This window comes from Pinus tabuliformis, chromosome 5_2 (assembly GCF_031772625.1).
Source record: "Pinus tabuliformis cultivar Carrire ecotype Pingquan chromosome 5_2, CPIR1, whole genome shotgun sequence".
NCBI lineage: Eukaryota > Viridiplantae > Streptophyta > Pinopsida > Pinales > Pinaceae > Pinus > Pinus tabuliformis.
In genome coordinates, this window is record NC_142306.1 from 562460451 (window position 1) to 562487189 (window position 26739).

General features: G+C 39.4%; 1 protein-coding gene across 1 annotated transcript in view; it reads left to right on the forward strand.

Annotated features, from left to right (window-relative positions):
- LOC149160207 (dnaJ protein P58IPK homolog B-like) overlaps nt 1-26739 on the forward strand; it is a 340558-nt gene that overhangs the window by 163546 nt on the left and 150273 nt on the right. Inside the window, exons 6-7 of the mRNA XM_089436667.1 lie at nt 22969-23062; nt 23180-23392. Coding sequence (XP_089292793.1) covers nt 22969-23062; nt 23180-23392 — 307 coding nt within the window. The remainder of the gene's footprint in view (nt 1-22968; nt 23063-23179; nt 23393-26739) is intronic.

Here is a 26739-nt window from a genome sequence, read left to right on the forward strand (position 1 = left end):
TAGAGAGAGATAATACAAATTTACAAATTTGATAATTTATGACAACAATAGTAAAGCCCTAACCAGAAAAGTCAACTTTGGTCAAACAGGGCAGAATTCTTCCTTTAAGCAGCTCGGTCAAACCTAGTCAACTTTGGCCTCCAACAACAAACCCAAACAGTCCAAAACAACCTCGAAAAGTCCAGTCAAATGTTGGTCAACGAAAGTCAAACTACAACCAACAACTAGGGCAGTGAACGTTGGTCAAACCAGAGGTTAGATCACCTCAGTTTCTGTGCCAAAATCTGTGGCCTGCCAAGGAGAAGCAACCACACCCAAAGCGTAGTCAAAGAGAGGTCAACGCAGCCCAAAATAGTCTCCCTGCAGCTCGATCATACTTGGTCAACGCAGTGAAATAAAAAAGTCCTCCTTTCTTCGCATGTGTGAGAGAAAGCTGCCAGATTTGCGTACCCAATCAAGTGAGGAGACATAGATGAGTGAAGATGAGATGATGGAATAATGACTTGAGGTCTCCTCCTTTTATATGCGACGTTGAGGATGAACTAGGGGTAAAAATGCCTGTTTTGATTGTTGGCCGACCTTGACAATTTGTCAATAATACAAATTAATTCATATCTTCATTTTTATATGTCGGAATCGGATGATCTTTAGATCAATCCTACACCTCTCGAAGAGAGGAATCCAAGAAAAATATCAACTGTCATAAATAAAGTGACCCATGTGTAGTTTGGCCGTAGTTGCCAATTTTAACGCTCCCTCTCAACTAGGGAGAACTCCATCTCTTAATACATATGCCAGTTGGTACTATCTCTGGCATCAATGCACTGCTCTACTCTAGTAAACTATGAAGAAGAAGTGATCGAGAATGTATCATACCATTCTCTATTGACCCGAAGTTAGTCCCAGATAAAAGAGAGTGTCTCATACCGCTCTTACTGACCCGAAGTCAGTTCCAATAGAGAGTGTGTCATACCACTTTACTGACCCGAAGTCAGTTCCGATTGATCCCAAATCAATATCATCCTAGCATAGGGAGTACAGTAGTACACGATGCATCCAATTGGTAGTACTATGGTCCCTATCCTCATTCCCCTACTCATTAGCTAGATGAGAGGTACTTCCCATGAGTCCCAGACTGCATGGGTAGGATGTCTCAGCAGGAGAAGGATGAACCACTCATCCTGCCTACATGTCGCCAAGGGGTATCATAGGGGAAGGCTGAACCACTCACCCTGTACACAACAAACCACTAGGGGAAGGTTGAACCATTCACCCTACGGTTGCTCATCGCTCCAAGAAGTACCCCAAGCCCCCCAGAACTCCCAGAACTCAATATCCATATCATACAGAACCCTGATAAGGGGGTCTCTCCACGACTCCTAGTTGTTCTCAGAAAGTCAAGAATTTGACCTTTCCCAGAGGCTTTGTTAGAATGTTGGCGACTTGCTCATTAGTCCCAATGTGATGGAGCCTTATTGCTCCTCATTGTACCATATCCCGGATAAGATGGTACATGATATCTATGTGCTTGGAGCGATCATGAAATACGAGATTCTCTGATAATCGGATCCCACTCTGGTTGTCGTAGAGGATCGCGGTGGCAACCAACACATGTCCAAACAACTCACTGAAGAGCTTCCTCAACTAGACAACTTCACAGGAGGTCATCCTTGCAACTATGTATTCAGCCTCAGCGGTGCTCAAGGAAACTGACATCTGCTTCCTGCTCATCCAGGATATCAAAGCAGAACCCAAAGAGAAACGACACCCAGAAATTCTCTTGTGATCCACCACACTGCCGGCCCAATCAACATCTGAATAAACATGTAGCCTCACATCTTTGGCAGTGTATCTCAGTCCATGAGTGATTGTGCCCCGAAAATATCTCAGAAGATTCTTAGCACCAATCCAATGTATGTGATGAGGATCAACCATATATTGGTTCAACGTATTAATTGCAAAACATATATCTGGACGGGAGTTTACCAAGAACATTAGTGCTCCTATGACTTGACGGTACTCAGAAGCATTTCCCAATTCAGGTCCGGCAACACTACCACATAACTTCTTGAAGTTAAGTTCCATCGGGGTAGTCACAGGCTTGCAGTCCACCATCCCAAATCTTTCCAATATTTTCACAACATATTTTCCTTGAGATAGGAATTAGTGCATCAATCCTAGGTCCTTCATCTCAAATTCAGAAGCCAACTCCCTCTTACATTTGTGAATGAGAGGGGCTGCACCTGTCAGAAAGAGGTCGTCCACATAAAGTACCAGTGTGAGAGGTTTATCATTTTCAACCTTAAAGTAAAGGTTTGGATTAGCTTCATTCCTAGTGAATCTCAACTTCATCAGATAGCTATCATTCCTCTCATACCAAGCTCGGGGTGCTTGCTTCAAGCCATAGAGAGCCTTCTTCAACCTGCCCCAAACACCTCGGGTTGTTCCACACAGAGTTCCTCTTTGATCGAACCATGCAAGAAAGCAGCCTTGACATCCATTTGATGTAGGTTCCATCCTTGCGAGGCAACAAGCGCTATGATAGAGTGGATGGTGGTGTATCCAGCAACAGGAGAAAATATCTCATCGCAATCTAGACTTTCCTTCTAAGAGAAGCCTCTGGCAAAAAAGCGAGCCTTGAACTTTCCAACACTTCCATCAGCGCCATTCTTGATTTTGTAGAGCCACTTAGAGGTGACAACTGATTTGCCTGGGGTCTAGGGACCACATTCCAGACATCATTCTTCATAATAGACTCGTACTCTTCACTCATAACATCCTTCCAAACCTGTTGCTTCACGACTTCTTCAAATGATGAAGGTTCATTTTGAATGATAGTGCTTATGGCGGTCAAGTATCCTTGATACATGTTCCGCTTCGTGCTTTCACGGAAAGTCCCCCTTGGTGCAATATGTCTCTCGGCATCTTCGAGAATCTCCCTAAGCCATGAGGGTCTCTTCTTGGAGGAGTAGGGCTCTTGGGGAGGAGGATCAATAGGACCCATAGGTTCATCAACATCCGACATTGTCTCGTCCTCTTTTACACCCTGTCTTTTGGTGTCTGGTTCATTGTCTTTCCTTGGAATAGGAAGGTTGTTGATCTTGCTAAGAGCCATATTTTCATCAAAGGTGACATCATGACTTATCTCAACTTCCCTTTGACCAGCCACATAAATTCTATAGCCATTAGAATTTTCGCTATAGCCCACAAAGATTCCTTTCTTTCTAGATGCACCCGATTTGTTTCTTTTCTCTTTCGGCACATGAAAATATATGGGACTTCCAAAAATTCTAAAATGGGAGACATTGGGTTTCTTACTAGTGAACATTTCTTTGGGAGTCTTGGAGTCCAATGCTTGATGAGGGCATCGGTTTTGAACATACACGACAATATTCGCAGCTTCGGCCCATAGAAACTGGGGAAGCCCTTGATCATGAAGCATGGCATGAAAAACTACCATAATAGTACGATTCTTCCTTTCAGCCACACCATTTTGCTCGGGAGTGTATGGTATTGTGGTCTCCCTCTTAATGCCAACTTCTCTGCAATAGTCATGAAATTCATTTGATTCTTACTCAATCTCATTATCAGTCCTCAATATCTTGATTCTCTTCTCGGATTGATTTTCGATCATGTCTTTGAAGTGACAAAACCAAGTGAACACTCCCAAAGAGTTTACAGGCATCATACCGGATACGTCGGAGTGGATCAACTACAATATATCGGTGGTCTTGCTATTACTTGAGGGGAATGGTCCCCTTGTAAATTTTCCTTCGGCACATCCCGGACATATACCTTCATGCTCTACTTTGAACTTGGGCATACCTGTCACCATCTGTCTCACATCAGGAAGGGCCTTATAATGAAGATGGGCAAACCTCCAGTGCCATAGTTCGGATTTTAGAGATGTGTCGCAAGACATGGCTCCCAATGGACTTCCTCCAACTTGATACAAAGTGTCAACTCGGAACCCAAGAGTAAAAGCATCTTGAAAATTTCTTTTCCAAACACGTACCTTTCGATTGATGAATGCCACCTTGTATCCTTTATCTTCCATAGCCGAAATGGACACCAGGTTCTTCTTGAGATCAGGTGCATATAGAACTTCTTGTAAGTGAATTGTGTTACCTTGATTCAATTGAAGGGTAACATTTATTACTCCCTTCATAGGATAGGTGGCATTGTTTCCAAGAATAATCTCCAAGTTTGTCTCCTTCTCTATCAGATTAGAGAGAGCTTCCTTGTACCCGGTGAAGTGCCTTGAGGCACCACTATCAATTAGCCAATTCCCCAAAGTGTCCGGAGGAGAGGTAGTGGAGAGGGCCGATATAAGATAGTATTCCTTTTGCTTATTGTTAACAACATTTGATTCTTAATACTTGGAGTTCCTTGCTTTCTTGGAGCGTTGACCATTTCCTTGATGTCCCACATTCCTTTTTCCTTTGCCATTGAACTTGTCATTCCTTTGATTGTGGTTGTTGAAGTTGCCCCTGGAGTGATTGTGATCATCATCATGTGATGTGTCCCTTCTATTTGGACACTCCCTTGCATAGTGTCCAAACTTATTGCAAACAAAGCACCTGCCCTTCCTTCCACCCTTAGATCCGAGCTTTCCATTGAAATGACCTTTAGACCCTGCATTATTTCTCCTTTTGGCATGCACGGAGAAAGCAACGGGGTTGCCTCTATTAGAAGGCATTTCTTGCTCCGCCATTCTTGTCTCTTCTTGAATGCATCTCGACATCAATTCTTCAAATCCCGAAATTCGATTATTATTGAGAATAGTGGTTCTAAATATATACCACTTGGGTGGGAGTCCTCCAAGGGTAGTGATAGTAAGTTCCCGGTTAGGAATGACCTCTCCAATCGATAGAAGATCATTCTTGATCTCAGTGATCCTTAAGAAGTAGGATTGAATATCCTCGTCCTTGCCCTTCTTAATGTCCTTCAATTTATTTTTGAGAAATAAAATTTGATTTGCATCACTAACCTTGAACATGCTGACCAACTTGTCATAGATTTCCTTGCAGGTGTGTAGATCAGAGATGTGGGCCACCAGATGCTTGTTAATGGAATCTCTGATAATCTTCTTCGCTTTGACTTCAGCCTTGTTGTACTTGTTCTTTGTAGTAGCCGGTGCATTTGAAGGAGGCTTAGGGATTTTACTCCTCACATAGTCCAACACTTCTTGTTCTTCCAATGTCAGATCAAGAGACATCTTCCATCCATGATAGTTAGACTTTTCGTGGAGCTTGTCTTCAGTAGGGAAGTGGGATGAGGAACCCATTGAGCCTTTGTCCTTGTCTAATTGTCTTCGGTGATTGCTCTTTCACTCTTGCTCGGGCTTTGTCTTCACCTTAGCTCCGATACAATGTTAATTTTTGGTATGTTCTATGCTTAAGAGCAATTTACTTCAATTTCTTAATTAGCCCAATATCAATATTCAGTTTAGCAATCACATCAACATGATAGTAAAATGTAGATAGAACATAAACATAAATAGTAGAAGACAAGCCAAGACAAGAGGACACAAGATGTGGCACTAGCCAGGGACAAACCCCAATGTGGGGGAACCCTTGATCAATTCTTCTTATATTATTCAATAGTTCAACAGAGAGATAGTACAAATTTACAAATGTGATAATTTATGACAACAGTAGTAAAGACCTAACCAGAAAAACCAACATTGGTCAAACAGGGAGATTTTTTTCCTTAAAGCAGCTTGGTCAAGCCCAGTCAAATTTGGCCTCCAACAACAAACCCAAACAGTCCAAAACAGCCCCGAAAAGTCCAGTCAAATGCTGGTCAACGAAAGTCAAACTGCAGCCAGCAACTAGGGTAGTCAATGCTCGTTAAACCAGAGGTCAGATCACCTTGATTTCTGTGCCAAAATCCGCGCCCTGCACAGCGACACCCAAAGCGCAATCAAAGAGAGTTCAACGCTGGTCAATGCAACCCAAAACAGTGTCCCTGCAACTTGGTCAAACCTGGTCAATGTAGTCAAACAGAAAAGTCCTCCTTCCTTCGCACGTGTGAGAAAAAGCTGCCAGATTTGCGTACCCAATCAAGTGAGGAAAGAGAGATGAGATGATGGAATAATGGCTTGAGGTCTCCTCCTTTTATATGCAACGTTGAGGATGAACTGGGGGTAAAAATGCCTGTTTTCATTGCTGGCTGACCTTGACAATTTGTCAACAATAATAATAAATTCATATCTTCATTTTTACATGTCGGAATCAGATGATCTTTAGCTCAATCCTACACCTCTTGGAGAAAGGAATCCAAGAAAAATATCAGCTGTCATAAATAAGGTAACCCTTATGGAGTTTGGCCCTAGTTGCCAATTTTAACAAATACTAACCTCCTAGGTGAAGTGAGGGAACACAAATACAGTCAAGATCAACGTTGCACGAAGCGGGTACGCTTTTTGGAAGCGGAGACGCGGAAACGTCATTTTCCAAAAATGTCAGAAGTGAAGCGTCTCGAAAGTGTCTACTATATATATATATATTTATTTATTTATTTATTTTGCATTTATATTCAAAACAAACATCCCAAATACCAAATTAGTTGTAGAAGACATGAAAACATGCATATTTTTACGTAAATCAAGATAGATATGGCACCCGTGATTCCGTTGTACATCAATGATTAATTATTCGAGCATCAACCATCTATATTCTAGCAATTAAAACATACATCAAATTTTTAAGCATATTATAAAACATAAAACATTTAAGCATATTATAAAACATAAAACATAAAGCATATCATCTAGTAAGTGAGCAACTGTCAACATTAGTCATGTCCAAAATTCAAATAATAATGTTTACAAAATAGGCCACTTGGCCACCACTAAGACAAAAAAGGTCAAATTCACAACAAACCTGCAAGTCTAATCTATGACAAAAGTAGTAATTTGTGAATATATCAACTAGTCTCTCCTCCTTCCAGCTGGCTCGGAACCGACTCGGCCGAGTTGGTCCGAATCTGTCAAAAAAAAATTGACCTGGCCATTGAACCAGTTCGGCCGGCTGGGTTAATACCGAGTCGGCTCGATATTAACCTGGCCGGCTCGACCGAGTCCATATCAACCCGGCTGGGTTACATATAGGGGCCAGTGAACCCCAAAAAACCGTTTTTATTTTATTTTATTTTTCTGAGTGTGGGGGACTCCCTGGGCTTCCCTATCTGACTAATGGGTTTCCCTGTCTGACTCTGATCCCTAGTATTGATATGCTATTCATGGTAATGTTAAATTCTCCTTAATCTTCATTTTCATCCTTTTACTTAAATTTTTAACATTACCATGAAATGACTCAGGATGTTTGAGAGTGGTTCCGGCCTCATTGGATTTCATATCGAGAAAGTAGAATTTTAGATTTCATTCAAAATCTAGCAGACTTATCAGTTTTTTAGGATTTCAGGATTGGGGGATTGCAATGTTTCCATTGAATTTTGTCATGTATTAGGGTATGGAAGTCGTATTTAATCAAGAGCACCAATCCCTCTATGTACCTTGATGTTAGTGACATTGGTTTTCGAACTCCTCCGGGATTCGCTCCCAAACTGGGAGCTTCTGAAAATGTCTCTTCTGCTCCTGTTTTCGTTCCCGCTCCCCGCTTTCGTTTCTGCTCCCAAGTAACAATGAGCCAGATGATGTTGGCAACTCTAGCAGTAGCCAGTAGTACTGGTCACAGAGTTTTGTTGTAGAGGCCATTTCTAGCCTCCTTGGTTATTTGTTTTTGTTTTGATCTCTATATCATCATCGTGTATGTATTGGACAGTGCACTGGGTGCCATTTTAATTTTTGATATAATGGATATATTCATGAGCCTACTTTGATCATATGTTGTCTTCTATCTATATTCTAATGCTGTATGTTTGGAAACATTAATGAAAATCTTTATAATTATGTGTTTTTATAAAAAGTAAATATTTAATGTATTTTTTACAATGACCGAGTCATTGAAATCGAGCCGGCTGAGTCGATACCGCTTCGGAGTCGGAGTTTTAAAACATTGCTTCCAACACGAAGAATACGTGGCGGTGGGCCTCCACGTGGTGGCAATGAAGAAGATGGTGGCTGTGGAAGTTGTGGCACTGAAATTGATGAAGACAAAGCCCTTGCTGTTGGTGTTGAACCATGGAACTTGGGAACCAAGGGACCAGATGGGGGTGGCATCTCAACTCGATCATCATCATCCTGGATAAGAGCATCCTCTAATTGCTATAATCGCAACACTCCATCCTCCAAAGTGGGCTCCTCTGGATTCCCGTTCCAAACCTTAAGGTATTTATTAGTCTTTGCATCATCACAATAATGGGACAACAATCGCAAGTTGTAATGAACATAAACCAAGCTCTCTGCCTGGTCTAAACTCAACCTGTTCCTTTTAACATTTTGGATGAAAGAATAAGAGCTCCAACAACTCTCTGCAGAAGAAGTGTTTACCACTTGTGATAGCATCCATAATGCCAAGGTCTGTAGAAGTGGAGTAGCACCTCCATGCATGTTCCACCACTCAAGAGAAGAAAAAGTCTCTCGATCTCTAATTGTGTAATGCCCATAAATTGAAAAACAGGAAACATGTAAATACTCATAAACTGGAAAACAGGAAGCATAGAAATGTAATTTGCACTTACCTGAATTGCTAGCTGATCCCGTGAAGTTGCCGATACTGTTGATATTGAGCTCCAATTACCAGGGAGACCAATTCCACCCAGCCTGATTGAGCAGAGGCTGACTGCTCAATCCAGCAAGCTTCTCACAGAAGCCCACTGTCCCCCGTGCCCAGAACCTCAGACGGATTCAAGCTCTTCCAATAGCAAATCTCTCACACTGAATTCCTCCTCTGGTTTCACTGTTGAATTTCTCCCCCCTGTTCTCGGCTCATAATCCCGGTTTTAACCACGGGCCTGGCGGTGGCCGCCCTCCCGCATGCAACCACCGCCTTCCCCTGTCCCGACACGCCTTCTACGCATACGGCTCTCTCCCTGCTGTCATATGCGCTCTGATAAATATCTTATGGGAATTAAACGTCCCCCTTGTATAAGGGTCCTTGTTTTATATAATTTAGTTTTATAAAGTTAACTTATATTTTACAAAGTTTAATTTATAATTATATTTTATAAAGTTAATTTATATATTTTGTAAAGTTTAATATATATATATTTTATAAAGTTTAGAATTATATTTTATAAAGTTTAATAAATTTATATTTATAAAACTTAAATAAATTTATTATTTAAAATTCATCACATTTGTTTTATTATAAAGTTTGAAACTTTATATAGTGGATTAGTTTAGATGGGCCGTTACATACACTCCCTCTTCTGCAAACTTCGTCCCGAAGTTAGAGTTTTAAGTTTATGATTTTGATGGATAAATTTTACCCTATCCAAGTTCCCAAGCTATTCTAAAATCATCCTATCCTTCCTAATCTCTTCCGCTCCCATCCTATCCGTCCTCTACTGGAGTATGCCATGGCGTCAGTTTTACTGATTCGGCCATTCATAAACTCTAAGGTGACAGCGTCGGTTATACCGACCTGATCCCTAGTAGGCATCCGGCAGTCATCATCACACGTCTAGGGGAGCGTGATTCACACAGTCCTCCCATGACCCCAGGGTTCGGAGGATAAACGGTGGGCAACACCTCCACCCCTCCCAATAGAACTTAGGGCTAACACCCTATCATAGAATCACTTGGAGCTTTAATTGTTCTGAGGTTCTGTCATCACGTGGTCATCCCGGTAATTGGATACTTGAATCTGCAATCATACACTCACTCATGCATTCGTAAAATGTGCATCAGCATATTCAAAATAACTCATGTATTATTCACATATGATACTACAGTATAACATATTTTACCATTTTCTATGCATGTACCTTGACTTCCATCTAAAATGTATTCACTTCCTGATTTCTATGCCATTGATCATATTGACATGTAAAAACAAAACAGATTTACAATATCTTAATTTCTATTAGAAGTAAAATCCTTTAACTGTCTTAACTTTCCTTCGACAACTATAATTTAATAAAATGAACCACATATATTGTTTTGGTATCCATGTACCAGCAGAAGTTAAACATATATTATGTCACGAAATTTCACGTTTATCTATAATCATTCAAAATGTTTCTGGGTCTCTGACTGCAATAGAGTAAAAATATATACTAAACATGGTTTAAAGTTCTTCAAAATTGACATAGTCTCGGGTATCTTTGACATATGTCCTCTGTATTTTCCCAAGTTGCTGGTCCAGGACTGTACTTGTCCCAATGGACCCTAACTTGGTCCACCAGGCGGTTCCTCAGCTATCGAACCCTACGTCCCAGTATACGTAATGGTTCGACCGTTACGATTCCCTTGTTCCATACCTGAAGATCCCGCTATAGTGGGTTGATGCGCTGCTTGGTCGTTGCTGATTACTGCATGAATTCTATGATTATCTTGATTGTTTGATATTGGTCCCTCTCCAGTCATATGCGACATATTCGACGAAGCTTCAGGGCAATCCCGTTGAAAATGCGGTCCCCCACATCCCCAACAATTTAGCGGCATTGATCCTCTTGACTCAGGACGTGAATTTCTAGAGAACGAGCTTCGTCCTCTCATGCTGATTTCTCTCGAATTTCTACCTCTGCTGGCAGTCCCTTGAGATGACCATGACCTAGCGTTTGATGATTCCGAGGCTATAGTGTTTACTGCCATGGGAGCTCTTGTTACTATATTTCTAGAGGTAGACCTGTTATCGTAAGGTGGCCTTGAGCTACCTCCGTTGATAAAGTTTCGAGGAGTCTTTCCAGGAAATCCTGATTGTAAAGGTTCTGCTAGCCCTATCTCTTTTCTGATTCCAAGGTGCTCTTCTGCGTAACGACCACACTCAACCGCCTCGGCTGCTGATGACGGTTTCCACATGCTTACCAAGGCTCTAATGCGAGGATTTAACCCAAATATGAAGCGTTCAGCTTGACGTTTATCAGAATCTAGGTAGTGAATGTATTTTACAAGCTCCATAAACCTAATCTCGTACTCTTCCACCGTTTTATTTCCCTGAATTAATGTATGAAAGGCTCTCGCTTGCTGTTGCTGAAAGTATGGAGGTAAATACTTTGCGCGGAACCTTTCCTCAAATAGTTCCCAAGGGACATTATCCGATGTAAGGTGCAGCTGCTTCTCCAGATTTCCCCACCAAATTAAGGCACTCTCCTTTAATTGAAACACGACAATTTTTGTTTTTGCCGAAGAAGAATATTCTCTTAACCTAAAGCATCTGTTCATTCCTTCTAACCATGCTTCAGCGCGTTCACCTGCTCGGCCTCCTGAGAATTCTGGGAGTCTAATTTTCTGAAGCTCCTTGGAAATGTCTTCATTTGGTCTTCTGGGCTCATAATTATTTGGTTCTACTGAACTGGTAGCTACATGATGAAATTCCCCTTTGGTTCTGGCCTTAGTGGATTCCTTTAATGTCTCCAATAAGGCTTCCAAAGAGTTCATTATCACAGTCAATTCTGGCGCTGGAGCGTTTGATGTTGACAATGGTCTTGGTGGTGACGAAGGTGATGGGGATGATGATGGCGACGGTGGCGGCATTAATGGTGATGATGCTGCCTGGTCACGTCGTCGTCGCTCATACGTCCTTACCATGGTAATGGTCCCTGAACACATAATAAAATTTCTATAAAAATTTGAGGTGGATAACCGAATTTTAACACACAATTTTCTTTTGCAACATCACATTTATAAACGGGTATAGTTTTTGCTATTTTTACCTGCTAGGCGGATCTTACTGGTACCGAGGTCAAGGAGGATGGTCTCACGACCTCCTTGTCCTAATGCAGGGTATTCTATCCTAATATGAATAATGCAGGAGTGTATGGTTATTAGCTCCTAAGGTAAGACATCTAAAGTTTATTTACCTAATAACATTCACAAAATGAAAATGTTAGATGTCTCGCTATAATGTACATTGGTAACATACTTGTCATACCTCAATCTGGCTATTACATTTAAGGGAGGTCATATATACCTATATCCCGAATATATTACTTGGATATGGGTTTAATCCATAAAAGAAGGGTTGTTTTGTTTCCATATTAGTTTGACCTTTAGCCGTAAAATTTACCATAGACATGTCCTGATTAAAATCTAGAAGGAGTACTTGACCCTTATAAAAACAGGTCAAATACTGTTTCTAAACTGGCTGATACCGGCCATGACAAAGAATATTCCCCCTACAGGGTGACAGAATTTATTCGACATGTGACAACTCAGCTTGGAGACCATCAGACTGAAGATCTGAAGGTTGCACGTTTCGACTTTCTTATGTGTTTTAATATTCAAAGGTTGAAAGAATTTGGAAAAGAAGAGACAGCCCAAGAATGCAAAGAGACAAAGCTGTTCATTTCAGATTCATGTATGGAATACTAACAGCCATCAAAGCTCGTTTATAAAAAGTGTGAGGTTGGAAGGCTTTAAGGTTAGATTGTTAGAGAGTATGTGAGAGCTGATTGAGTTGTTGTTCGTGAGTTACTTGGCACATGTGAAGCAGATGTAAAGCAGATTTGAGGAGGAGAAGAAGCTGAAATAGAGATGGAGGTATTCAGAATTATTGTCCAGGTAAACCAGCGCATCATAAATATGAAAAGGAGATGACCATAAAATTCAAATTTGCCCTAGCGGTTGTGCAATTGATCAAAATACCCACCAACTACTTTACTTTTGACTCACTTGTTGATTCAAAGCCAGTTGTGGTTGATACTTCACAAGTTTTCAACCCAACTTTACTACGTGTAGATGCTCCCTCATAATCAGCCACTCTGAATTTGTCCACCAAACTCAGCAAACTTGGTTTTGAATTTATCCACCAAATTCAGAATACTTGGTTTTTGACATGACATGCAACCATTAGTTTGTCAAGACTTAAAATTCTATATCTACACAATAAACGTTCCTTTCATGCTACCTATAAGCCCTATGGCTGATACATAATACACTTCCTCCTCCAATTCACCATGAAGAAAAGCACTCTATACATTTGATCAACTTTCCAGCCAAAACATGTGTTTGTGTTTGATTGTTTTGTGTGCACAACAGTTTTAGGCAATGTTGCTAACATCATTTCAGGATTTATATCACCATGGGTCTGGAGAGGCTTATCAGAACGGCTGAAGAAAATATAATCCAAGGAAAAATTAGCAACTTTGGAAAAATCAGAGGAAATAGTCAGCTTGCCTGAGCTCACAGTCTGGATTAGTTCTGGTGATCCATGACAAGCCCAATGAATTATTTAACACTATGCTAGTCTCCTTACACTTATTCCAACTGCGTTATCAAAGAGCCACTATCATGATACAAAGACGTTTTCCATGTCAATAACCCAACTATCAAAGCTACACGGGATCTAGACAGGCAACAGCTAGGGATTAGTGAGATGCTTTACATTGTTGGCCACAACTTCATATAGTATACTAAGACAAACTAGAATTTGAACACTGCTAACAAACTGGAGCATTTTACTCCCACCCATAATTACCACCATATAAAGTTTCACATTAAAATAGCAAGCATCCTCACAATCAAAAAATGGAAGCCCAGCTAGTTGAAAATTTGATCCACGTATGTACTTTGCATAGTGGTCCATTTCCAGAACCAGAAAATCTCCGTAGTTCAGCATCACCATGAGCAAATGAACAACTTTGCCGAGGACAATGACCCCTCTGATAAAGAGTGCACAACTTTGTTTTGTATAAATCACGATCACACATCATCTCTAAAATATATTTGGTGTCTAAACAAGGGCTATACGCTGAGAACCAGGAAAATGAACATAATCAATTTCTTTCTTCTTTGACTTCAGTGCCTCGGATCTAAAATCGTGATAAGAAAACAAAGCTCATCGCCAACCTTAACATTCTCTGCAAATCCATCATAGCTGACATGAATAGTATGAGCAGGGAGAGGCACTTTGAAATCTCGCACGCTGAAAGTCCAAACCTCACCATCCTCGACTTTAACAGAAGGGGCACCTCCGAGGTCACCCATGTGAATTTCACTCCCTTCAGTATCCATCATAATAGCGACCGCATAGCCCTTCTCATCATTCAGTTTCCTGACATTCCTAATGACCCTGCGGTGCCATTCTCTCGTACCATGGCACATGTTAATTCTGGCAACGTTCCTTCCACTCACGGCAAGGGCTTCAAGCTGATCAAATTGACAGGACGCAGGGCCAATTGTACAGACAATCTTCGTTCTCCGCGTGCTACGAAAACCATTTTCTTTCAGTTCCGCTTCGCTCACGGTATCAATCTCCATCAAGCTCGAGTCGGCGCTCCAAACCCTGATTCCGTCGCCGGCTATGGCTGAAATGGCATCAGATTTTGTTGCTGCCGATTCTGTATTAACGTTTGCCGGGGAATTCTCCATCTCAAACACAACTGAAAACCCTTTCCAACGCTTATTCTGCCTTTTCAGCCAGCCATTCCCCACGAGAAGCTTACTGTTAAGCATGGATTCGGACTGCCAACGTTTCATGGAGAAGTTTCTGGGATGGAAAGGCGCAAAGAGCAAACCGTGCATTGCATACGCCATTCCTGAGGATGTTAGTTACTGCTTTAGGTTTTCAGATGTTATTTGCCCGTTATAATTCTCAGAGGCTCAAATCCTGCGGAATTGATGTTCTGATTTTGGGTCTGTGAGTTCATTTGTGAAGTATATCATTTAGCATTCAAAACATCTCTGCGCACTTCTCAGCCAAAATACCTCAGCATAGTAATATAGAGCTCTAGTCAAGAAGTAATATGCTATCAGAAACGTGCCAAACTGCATGTAAATAAAACAAGAAAAGCCTGAACTCGAGACCTACGATCATAAAAATCCTTTGCGAATGCTCGAAACCCTAATCCCATCCTATATGCTTATTGTATTTGATATTTAATTGTATTTGAAATAAATAATCATGTTAAAATGATTGTTTAACGCAACACATGTAGAAGTCCTTTACTCTCTGCAACTTCCACCCGCTTGATACATATGTGAATTCGGTCCCGAGAACGGAAAGTAATAAAAACCAAGGAATGGTAGTAACAAAATCTCGCGTTTTCCCTCTCCTATTTTTAGTCGAAAAGTTTGAGAGGGTTTTGTTTTCTGTGAAGTGAATCTTACTGTTACCCAGCAGAATTTAACCACAAAATTTACACGAGCGTAGGGCCTGTGAGGTCGCAGGGTTTGAACGACGGCTCTGATACCATGTGTAATGCCCATAAATTGAAAAACAGGAAACATGTAAATACTCATAAACTGGAAAACAGGAAGCATAAAAATATAATTTGCACTTACCTGAACTGCTAGCTGATCCCGTGAAGTTGCCGATACTGCTGATATTGAGCTCCAATTACCAGGGAGACCAATTCCACCCAGCCTGATTGAGCAGAGGCTGACTGCTCAATCCAGCAAGCTTCTCATAGAAGCCCACTGTCCCCCGTGCCCAGAACCTCAGACAGATTCAAGCTCTTCCAATAGCAAATCTCTCACACTCCATTCCTCCTCTGGTTTCACTGTTGAATTTCTCCCCCCTGTTCTCGGCTCATAATGCCGGTTTTAACCACGGGCCTGGCGGTGGCCGCCCTCCTGCATGCAACCACCGCCTTCCCCTGTCCCGACACGCCTTCTACGCATACGGCTCTCTCCCTGCTGTCATATGCGCTCTGATAAATATCTTATGGGAATTAAACGTCCCCCTTGTATAAGGGTCCTTGCTTTATATAATTTAGTTTTATAAAGTTAACTTATATTTTACAAAGTTTAATTTATAATTATATTTTATAAAGTTAATTTATATATTTTGTAAAGTTTAATATATATATATATTTTATAAAGTTTAGAATTATATTTTATAAAGTTTAATAAATTTATATTTATAAAACTTAAATAAATTTATTATTTAAAATTCATCACATTTGTTTTATTATAAAGTTTGAAACTTTATATAGTGGATTAGTTTAGATGGGCCGTTACAAATTGCACGCATGCTCCCAAATGGACCAGTACCATGGCAACTGTTTCTGTACCATGGCAACCTCATCAGGGACTAATCTATCCAATGTAATATATATTTTTCTAGAACCTCTGGATCTAGGTGTGGTTTTCTCCTGCTCCCCCCCTAAGCACTGGCTTTGAAAGCCATGATGGATGATAGTATTTAGGTTCCAAAACATATGCTAATGCATGTGATGGAACATTTAGCATATCCCATCGTTTTTCCACCTCTGCAAGAATATAATTGTACAAGGTGATATCTCTAGGCTCAACAATGTCTTTAATCTGCCCCAACATGCTATCCATTTGCTCATACACCTCCCCAATTATTGGCCGATCTAAATCTGCAAACTTGATCATGTAATAAATTGGTTTGGTGAATTGCAAAACATATTTAACTTGTGACCAAAAGAACATGTCAAGAATAGTGTCCTTGGCTACATTAACACCATCTCTATTAGTGTTAATTTCCTCCCATGATTCAGAGGTCACCATATTAGTTAAAGCTTGTCTCACCTTCACTAGCTGCCTAAAGGTGAGGTAATAACTTGCAAATCTTGTTTTTGCAAGTTTAAGCAACTACAACTTGGAGTAAGTGCCATAGAAGTAGTTTACCCTTGTATGCCCTGTGATAAATTTAATGAGTTGCTTCCCTCTCTTGTAAAGCTCATTAATCCACCCACATTCTTTATGCTTCACAATATCATGCATCAAAAGGTTCAATGTGTGCACCAAACACCCAGACCAAAAGATGTGTGGATGAGTACGCTCAATAACTTTTCCTGTTGCCTTACAATTTGTTGCATTATCTGTGATCACTTGAACCACATTATTAGGACCAACATCTTTGATTGATTGCAATAGGAGATCTGCAATGTTTTGGGAAGTTGCACTGATGGAGGAGGAGTCATGACATGTAATAAATACTGCACCACTAGCAGAAACACCAAGAACATTTATCAAATGTTGGTTTCTAATATTTGTCCACCCATCTGATACAATGGATACCCCACAATCCACCCACTCATTTGTAAAACATGTCAAAGCTCTTTGAACCTTTGCTTTTTCTCTTTCTAAGAACACTATTCTAGCTTTCTCATAGTTGGGGGCCTTGTATCCTTTTGGGGCTTTGTTGATGGCCTTTACCATTTGATGCCAATGGGGAGAGTGAAGCACATTGAATGGTACACCACAAGCACAAAGAAATCATACTATCTTTCCATCCACATCATCCCTCCCAGCAAACATTCATGAAATCCCCTATTGTTCTTTTACCTCCAGAGCTTGCAAAAGTACCATGATGAGATGAGCTACAAAATCTAGAGGTTGCACTTGATTCAGATTGAGTTTTTGTTTCTTGTTTTTTGTTGTTGTGTAACCTCCTCTATTTGGATGTATTTTCTTCTTTGTTCAACTGAAACCTTTGGGCAAATTGCTATCCCCACGACACCCTTGTTCTCATCACTGTCCACCACTCCACAAAGATGCTTCCTCACAAGGGTATATGAACCACTATATGGTTTTCCTCCATGACAACCATGAGGGCAGAAAAACTTGTAGCTTCCACCACCTTTTCCCCTTTCAAGTTTGGTCACATTGTTCCACAAGGGTGTCAGTGCAACTTTCCCCTCTAGTGTTTCAATGTTCTCATCAGGTTCATCCCCTTCCTCCTCATCATACATTGGGTCACTCATATGGGGACTACTATTCTCTTCTTTTGCTTCTTCCCTTCTATTCCTACTCCCCCTTGCCATCATGAAAACCAAAGGTGGAATGATACATTAAGCCAAAAAAACACCATTTTGGAATATGAATATAAGTGGTGGACAACCTGCAAATAAATGAGAAAGAAAAAAGAATAAGAAAGAGTAGGAGAGAGAGGAGAGAAAATACAAAAAACAATGACAAAAAAATGAGGGAGTTTGGGGTTTGCATTTACCTCTTTACCTCTTGTAGATGGAAGCCCTTATTTACTCCTCCAAGCTCCTCCTCCTTCAATGCTCCTAGCTCCTCCTTCACTCCTCCAAGCTCTCCTCAACTCTCTCTTCTCCTCTCTTCGCCGAGCTTTCTTCTCCTCTCTTCTCCAAGCTCTCCAAAAACATAAGAGTGAGCAAATGAGAGGTGAAAAAGACTTTTATCCTTTCTATTCCATCCCTAACCCAACACTAACCCACCCCCCAACTCAACTTAAGCCAAAAAAAAGAAAAAAAAATAGTTTAAGTGGGCCGCACAGCGAAACCTGCCAGTGGGCCCACGGAAGCGGTTGGGATCTGCCCGAAAATGGCCTCGATCCGCCCTTTGAAATGCGGATCTGGTGTATGGAAATGAGGGTCGGGTCGCACAGTTCCCATAGGTCAGGAATCGTCTGGCCCGACCCGATGCGCATTTTGGTTTTTTGAAGCCGCGTTTTGGACGACGGATAGGCCCCATATTTGTATGGGACACGGATTGGGCTTTGAAGGGGGGGGGGGCTTCCTATAACGCTGGTCAAGATCGGTTAATCATCCAAATCACCCCCCGATCCATATTAGTATGCCCGAAACATAAACTGAAAGCACATGATTACAAAATGGGTAAACTACCTATCGATGGAAAACCACAAAGAAGGAATGTCGGATGGGAGAGAGAAATCTGACCAAATCGAGGATCCTGGAAGCGTGTCATGTACTGATCATATAGGGCTGTTGGTTGGCTGATTGTTTGAAGCAGAAAACTTCTGATACGCAGAATAGATATATAAATATTTTATTAATAAGATGAATTTACAGATGATGATTGATTACAATGGGGTTTCTGGCTTATATACCGCCATGGCACCCTTTGGGAAAGGGCATGATCTTATGATCGTGCCCTTTCGTCTAACTAAACCTAAAATTAAACAATAAACCTAAAATTAACTAGTTTTTTACATAACATTGCCTTCCTCTCGAAAGAATGCTTTGTCCTCAAAGCATACGCAACGACGGATGTTGTTGACAAGGTGCTTCATTCTCCCAAGAAGCGTCTTCTTCGGTAAGTCCTTCCACTTGATTATATATTCCAAGATGATCAAGGTCCCACATTTTAAAAGGTCTTGGATTAATCTCTCAATTTCCGTTTTTTGGTGATGTGAATATCGGTATGGCTTGATGTTGACGGGGTCTGATCTTACCTTGACTTCAATTGTATGCTCAATTTCCTTATTAGGTGGCATCTTCATAGGTAGGTCCTGAAATACTTCTTCATGTTTCCTAATTAGATCTTGTATCTCTGGTGACTCCTCACTGGTCATATTTGCAGATGACATTTCTAATTGGTGACATTGTACTACATAAGCAGGTGCTCCATTTCGACTCAGCTTCATCATCTGGGATGATGATGTAACTTGATTTTCTGGTGCTTGGAATCCGTGTAGCTTGTACTTCTGACCTCCCCATTTGAATTTTATAAATTGTACTTGATGGTTGGCGGCATAAGTACCTAAAGTTTGTAGCCATTGGATACCTAAGACTACATCTACTCCTCCTAACGGTACTGTGAAGAATGGAGACTCTAGATTAAAGTCTTGAATCTGCAAATTGACCTTATGGCATTTCCCTACCTTTTCAATCTTCTTACCATTAGCTACCATCACTTTCATGTTTGGTAAGGGAAATGAAAAGATATTGAGTCTCTTTGCCACGGTTGCATCTAAAAAATTGTGTGTGCTTCCAGAGTCGATGAGAACCACTACGTTGTTCTTCTTTATGTGTCCTTTTAACTTTAAAGTCTGAGGTTGTGATATACCTGTCATAGCTGATAATGACACTTGTGGAATACTTCCATCATCTAATTCTGGTGAGAATTCTGGGGCGTCTTCTGTGTCTTCTATGACATAATCTTCACTGTTTGAATCATTGGTTGCTTCACAATTATATAGGTTCTTTGGTTCTTTTCCTTTAGCACATCTATGTTTGGGGTCCCACTTCTCACCACAGCGTTTACATTTACCCTCTTTTATCCTTTGCATTTCCACATTAGATTTTTCATCTTCACGACGATGTGGTGGAACATATCTTGTATTATTTGAGTCCACATATTGGGGTATCCTTCGTCTTGCATAAGTTTTTTCCGCTTTTGACCAAAATATTGGTTCGGATTTCTTTTCGGCTGTTTTTGCTTTCCGTCTTGCTACTTCTATAGATGTAATGTCATGCATCTCAAGTTCTGCTTGTAAATGGGTTTTAAGTCTCGAGATGTATGACTGAATTAGACGAGATTCTGATAACCCAGGTACTCATGTTACTAAGGTCTCCCATTCTTGAGTGTATTCATCCACACTTCCTTTTTGTCGTAATTTGATGAGTTTTGAAAAGAATTCTTCTTCCTTTACACCTTGGAATCTTTTGAAGAATGCATCTTTAAATTTTCTCCAGCTAATGACGTGTGTTGTCTTTTTCCACCACATATACCAGTTATATGCTTCTCCTTCCATTTTCATGGATGCATGCCTGAGCTTTTTGTCATCGTCATTGATGTCATATATCTCAAAGTATTCTTCTACTTTATTTATCCATGCAACATTGTTTTTTTCGTTTCCATCGAATTTAGGCATCTCGACTTTTGCCCTTCGCTGGTATGTTGCTACTGGTTGAGCGAAAAAAGGGTGTTGATTGGTAAAGTTATCCCAGAGTTGCTTGTTTGTAAAGGCTGTGTTACTCGCTATTTGGTGGGGTGTCGCTGATTTTTTTGGGGATTCAACTTTGTCATGAGAGTCTGTGGACTTAGCTGAATCTGACGAGATGTGTTCTTGATTCTCTTCACCTTCTTTTAGTAGTTGTTCGGGTGTACAATTCGACCTTTTACACAGAATTTTCAGCATTGTTAAGACCTCTCTGATGCTTGCTTCTGTCTGGACATGGTAATTTTCCATCTTTATTTCTATTCGATTTGTCGTATCGTGAAGATTTTTGATTTCATCAGCTTGCTCCCCAAGCTTGATCTGGAATTCATTTAATCTTTTATTGACCTCATCGTGGTTGCTATTTATCTTATGCTCTGCATCCAACAATTTTTTTTGGAAATCCGCCATTGTCATTGTCGACATTGAGCGGGTTTGCGGGGGCGTGTATTTATTTGCCAGCGAAAATATTTTTCCTTTTTTTTATATTAGCTAAAATAAATTTTATACATATAACTTTTAATTAATTAAAATAAATTTAATTAATTAAATTAACTTATATATATATATATATATATATATAACTTTTTAATTAATTAAAATAATTTTAATTAATTAAATTAACTCTTATATATATATTATAACTAAATTAAAGTTATATGTTATATAATTTATTATTAAATTATAATATATATTACATATAACTTATATATATCATATATTATATATATTATATGTGTGTTTTCTATGGACAGGCACGTATTACCCTATAATTATTTAAATGACCGAATGGACAGTCACCTAATGGACAGTCACGTCCCAATGAAAATGTCAACCAATGACTGTTCAAACCTTTAGTTTTTTTTTTTTTTTTTTCCGCGTTATTATCCCTGTCCCCGTCCCCTTCAGCGTTATCACCGCAATTAAAAGGAACGCAACAATTTAGTGTTATCACCACAGGGAGGAAAAAAATAACAGTTCAGTGTATCCGCAGCGTAATGGAACCGCAAGGCCCACGCAATGGAACACAAGAAAAATGACACAGGTGTCTTGTTGATTCCGCGTGTCACGTCCCTGGTTCTGTTGATGTTTCAGCGTATCACTCAAGGTGAAATACGCACAGCAAAAGCAGTCCAGGCGGGAAGTGCGTAGACAGGGTGAATACGGTAGTGGACAGAATAATGATATGTACAGTGACAGCAGTGGATGGATGCGTGAACCAGCACATGGTAGAGGATTCAACCGCTCTGATACCAATGAAGCAGAAAACTTCTGATACGCAGAATAGATATATAAATATTTTATTAATAAGATGAATTTACAGATGATGATTGATTACAATGGGGTTTCTGGCTTATATACCGCCATGGCACCCTTTGGGAAAGGGCATGATCTTATGATCGTGCCCTTTCGTCTAAATAAACCTAAAATTAAACAATAAACCTAAAATTAACTAGTTTTTTACATAACATTGTTAAAGTAGGATACAATTTTTATCTGATGTGTTACCCACTTTTTGGTGGGTAACAAAGATATTGGTTTTTTTGTGGATACTAGGTAGCCACAACATTGACCAGAAGGGACACTGGCCTTTTCATGCATGCTATCTAGGCTGAAATTACCTTTTGGCCCTGGAATAAGATCTAATATTGCTTCTGGTAGGCTAAGAACTTGTCTTCCTTACATGTAAGAAAACAGGTTAATGGCCCAAGACCAAGAGGCATCTCGCAGGAGTGAAAGTCTGCTCCTTTATGTACCTGGCAGTGGGACATTTCAGGTGGCGTGGTTTTCCTTGAATAAAGCTGATGATTCAGCTGGATTCATGGATAGCGGCTAGGGATGGCTGTCCTCACTGCCAGTTGACAAACGAGTTATGGTTGGTTTTGCCACCTTTGAAAAAGGGTCCTAATCTATACAAGGTATGACAGTTATAAAATATATTCTAATAAAATTATCAAAGACAGTTATAAATGTACTCTAATAGAATAGCCAATGAATTATGATTTTTGAGTCTTGTGATATCAATAAAAACATTTTACTGTTTTACATTTTCTTAGTTCTGTTTTATATGAAATTTGATCAGTACACCTATAACACTTGCAAACTGGAATTTTTCACTGTGAGAAAGCCTAGAAGAGGACACATGATGTTTTATTTTGATATTATATTGCGATTTGATATAACAAAGTATTGAGTGATGATCCTTCTTATTCAAAGTTATTTGATGCTAAATTTCAATAGTTACTATTCTGAGAAGGACATTGGTTGGCTCTTTCAGGCACTATCAGAAAGGGCTGCGTTTAGATCCTGAGCACAGTGAGCTGAAGAAAGAGTATTTCAAGCTTAAGAATATTTTGAAGAAGTCTAAGAGTGTAAACTCAGAACCTACTCGTAATGTTGTTAATGCTTGAATATAAGGTGACCTGCTTTCAGGGTTTATTTGTCTTTCCAAAATTTAGATTGAGGTTGCTGTTTGCCTTCTGTTACAGGCTGAAGAAAATCTGGAGAAAGGGAAGTTACGTATGGCAGCTGAGGATTTCAAAGCAGCTCTACAAGTGGATTCTAGTCACACAGCCCACAATGTGCACCTATTTCTTGGTTTATGTAAAGCTTTAGTCAAGCTTGGGAGGGGCAAGGATGCGTTGGAGAGTTGCACGAGTGCTTTGGAGATTAATGAAGAGCTAGTGGAGGCTTTAGTTCAGGTTTGTCTTTGGTTTTACATAAGAAAGAGAAATGTCAAGAACAAGAAGTGGGTAACTATTATTTCCTCATGTAAGAATGCATCAGTTTTCTAGCCTGAAATCTGCCTCTAAGATCAATGTTAATGTTGAAGGACAGAGCCCCATTATCACTCTTGACATGTTCAAGAAATTATTAGAGTTGATTCTTCGAAATTCAGTATTTGTAACTGCATCAGTTGACTGGTAGAATTGCTTGGACCTGGCTATAGTTGAAAGATGGCAAATTTAAAATGTCCTTTTGAGTCTAGAGGATTATGTGTTGAAATTCATTTGCAAGCTAGAATTTCTGATCATGATAATTTCTTGTGAAATATATATATGTTTTCTCTTAGCATTCATTTCATTTAGTTATGTCATCAAGCAATTATACGTTAACAATTTATCCATTCAAATAGAGATCAGAGTTCACAAGAGGCAATAAACAAGAGACACCAGAAATCAGGCCGGAGGCCAGGGCAAAAACCCACAAGGGGAAAACCCAGCAATCCTTTCCTTATAGAATCTTAGTCAACAAGAGAGAAATCCAAGTCATAGACAAACTGACTAGTAGACCAATTACCCAAGTGCCAAGTCAGCCCTTTACCAAACAATAACCTTCAACATCAGTCTTCATGAAATTCTGTCCATAAGTTGTCACATGTCTACCCAGGTTTCTGTCCACAGTAGCGCCCATAAAATACCACTTATCTGTTCTTCAAACTGCTTCAGAAATTTCGCTTTTCTTGTAATACTGATTCAGCATACGAACTTGCTTCAGAATTGGTAGTATATGAACCTCCTCAGAAATAACCTTTAATCTGCCTCAGGAATGTTCTATGAGCTGCCTCAGAAGTGTTCCTTTCTGCCTCAGATGTGCGTTGCAAAGTGTCTCAAATATGCTTCATAATCTGTCATGTGAGTTGCCTAAGATATGCCTCAGACTGTGTTATGTGAAGTGCCTCAGATAGTACATCTGCTGCCTCCGAATTGCAAACTTTGGAGGAGGTCGAGTAGGTGTATATATAGTCTTCTTGTCCATGTGAAAGGGTGCCTCTTTTGAGCAGGCTGACTTGACAACTGGAGGGCCGATTTGGCAGATGGGGTTTGACTAAAAGACACATAAAAAAAATATTTTTCTTTCTTTTAAAGATGTTTAAATGGGACATGATAAAATCCTTTTCTTTGTCTTGAATAAATTCTTTTTGACTTCTTTTAAAAAACATAATGATAATATACATTATGAAGAACAAACCTAGTTACAAATTCAACATTATGAAGTAAGAAAGCATGTGACACACACTATTAGTTGGAGAAACTTGTTTGACTTGTAATTCTTGAAGCCTTTTGATTCCTTCTGTTGTGCCAATGATAAATTAGTCGGAGAATCCAGTGTTTCATGACAAGTCCAAGTACATAGAGATCAAGTACCACTTCATCATAGACAGGGTCCAAAGAGGTGCTGCGAAATTGCAGTACATATCAACAAATGAGTAGGTGGCAGATATTCTCAACAAGTCCCTAGTGAAGGGGAAGTTTGTGTTCTACATGGACAAGTTGGGGGTGGTGGAGAATCCCTTCCTTGCTAGGAGAGAGTGTTGATTTTGTAGCTTCAAAAAGTCTTTTGCATAGGCTACTGTCTTGCACGCAGGAGAAGAAGACTTCTTTAGGTGGTTGCTTGAGAGGAACAACATCTAATATGATTTAATTTATAACTTAGGAAAATCACATGAATTAATTTAATTGATGAATATTGGCTAATTGAGCCAATTTCTAAAGATAAATATTTAATTATTTGAGTGACTCAGATTTAATCTTAACCATTGATCTAAGTGTGTTAGGATTTATTCCTAGCCATCTATCCCTTAGGAGATTGAGGATTAATGGTTTTACTCAATTTGAAATTATAAAAGGAGCCTAAGGGAGAAGATGAAGACACATTCATTTAGAGATATTTTTGCAGACTTGTGAGAGCTAATTGCGGGTTTGAAAGGCTAAAGACACAAGAATAGTGCTGCAAAAATTTACCAATCGCAGGGACAATGATCAACCACATGTGGGAGGTCGAGTAGGGTGTTTTGGCACGTGTTGGAGGAGACTGTTGCTGCTTGAAAATTTCTGAATATTTCCAGGTTTATTTCTGCTGTAATTTCTGTATTTCTGAGGCCAGTTTTGCCAGTAAAGGAGCCGCTAATTTCCTAGAGAAGAATTTAATGAAGTAGAATTTGTTTGGGGAATTTCATTACGTTTTTGTGGCTATTTTTTGTGACTTATATTTTGCAAAATTCCATTGCTAATTTTCTGAGTTAAAATTACCAGAGTATTTGTGTTTTATAGTATTAAGATTTTATTTTACTGCCAGAAATATATTCGCTGAGTTAAGTAATTTTTGGAGATGAAATCGCTGTAGGAAACTTAAATATGAACCTAGCACTTAGAAATTAACATGGTATCAGAGCTCTAGAAACTCTGAAGAAGAGAAGATGAAGATTGATAGCACAAGGGTTTTAACAACAAAGTTTATTACGCATATTTTTATTTTCTACATTGGTTTTGTGGCTGAAAGTTTGATTTGGACAAAATAACCTCGAGTGAGTTGAGATTTGAAGACCGGTTGGGAGGGTCATCTAGTTTTAGTCCATGGAAGGAGAGGATATTGCTAATTCTCATGGGGAATGTTATGAATATAATTCATATAAAAAAAATAAATATAAATATAAATATAATAATAATAATAAATAATTAAATAATGGTTAGTTAGTTAGTAATGAAAAGGCATGTCTTAGAGACATGACCATTCATGAAAGGGCACCTGCCTAGGGTATATAAGCAGACCCTCATTCTCATTTGTAATCATCTCATATCTCATCAATTTTTATATAATATTTAATATACAATTACTATCCTATTGTGGATGTTTATGTCTTCTAAGTCTTTTGAAGATTACTTCATTGCGTAGACGACTTTTGGTCGTTACATTGGTATAAGAGCCACAATGGCAGATCTCGGCCTTTGGCCATCAACTTGTCGTTACAACTAAAGTGTTTCGCTACACGAATTGGAGTTTCTCCATTTTCGGTCAGGCCATTGTCCAATTAAAAAAAAGGAAGAAGAAAATATTAAAAAAAAGGAAGAAAGAAAATATTAAAAAAAAAGTTAATTTTTTTTTTTTGAAAAAAAAGTAAGGAAAAAAAATAGAAGAGAAAATAAAATAATATATATATATATATATATATATATATATATATATAAGGGGTCAAAATACAAAAAGATGAGAAAGAAATTCCAAATATATTTATTTAAAAAAAACTCCTATATAAAAAGGAAAGAAG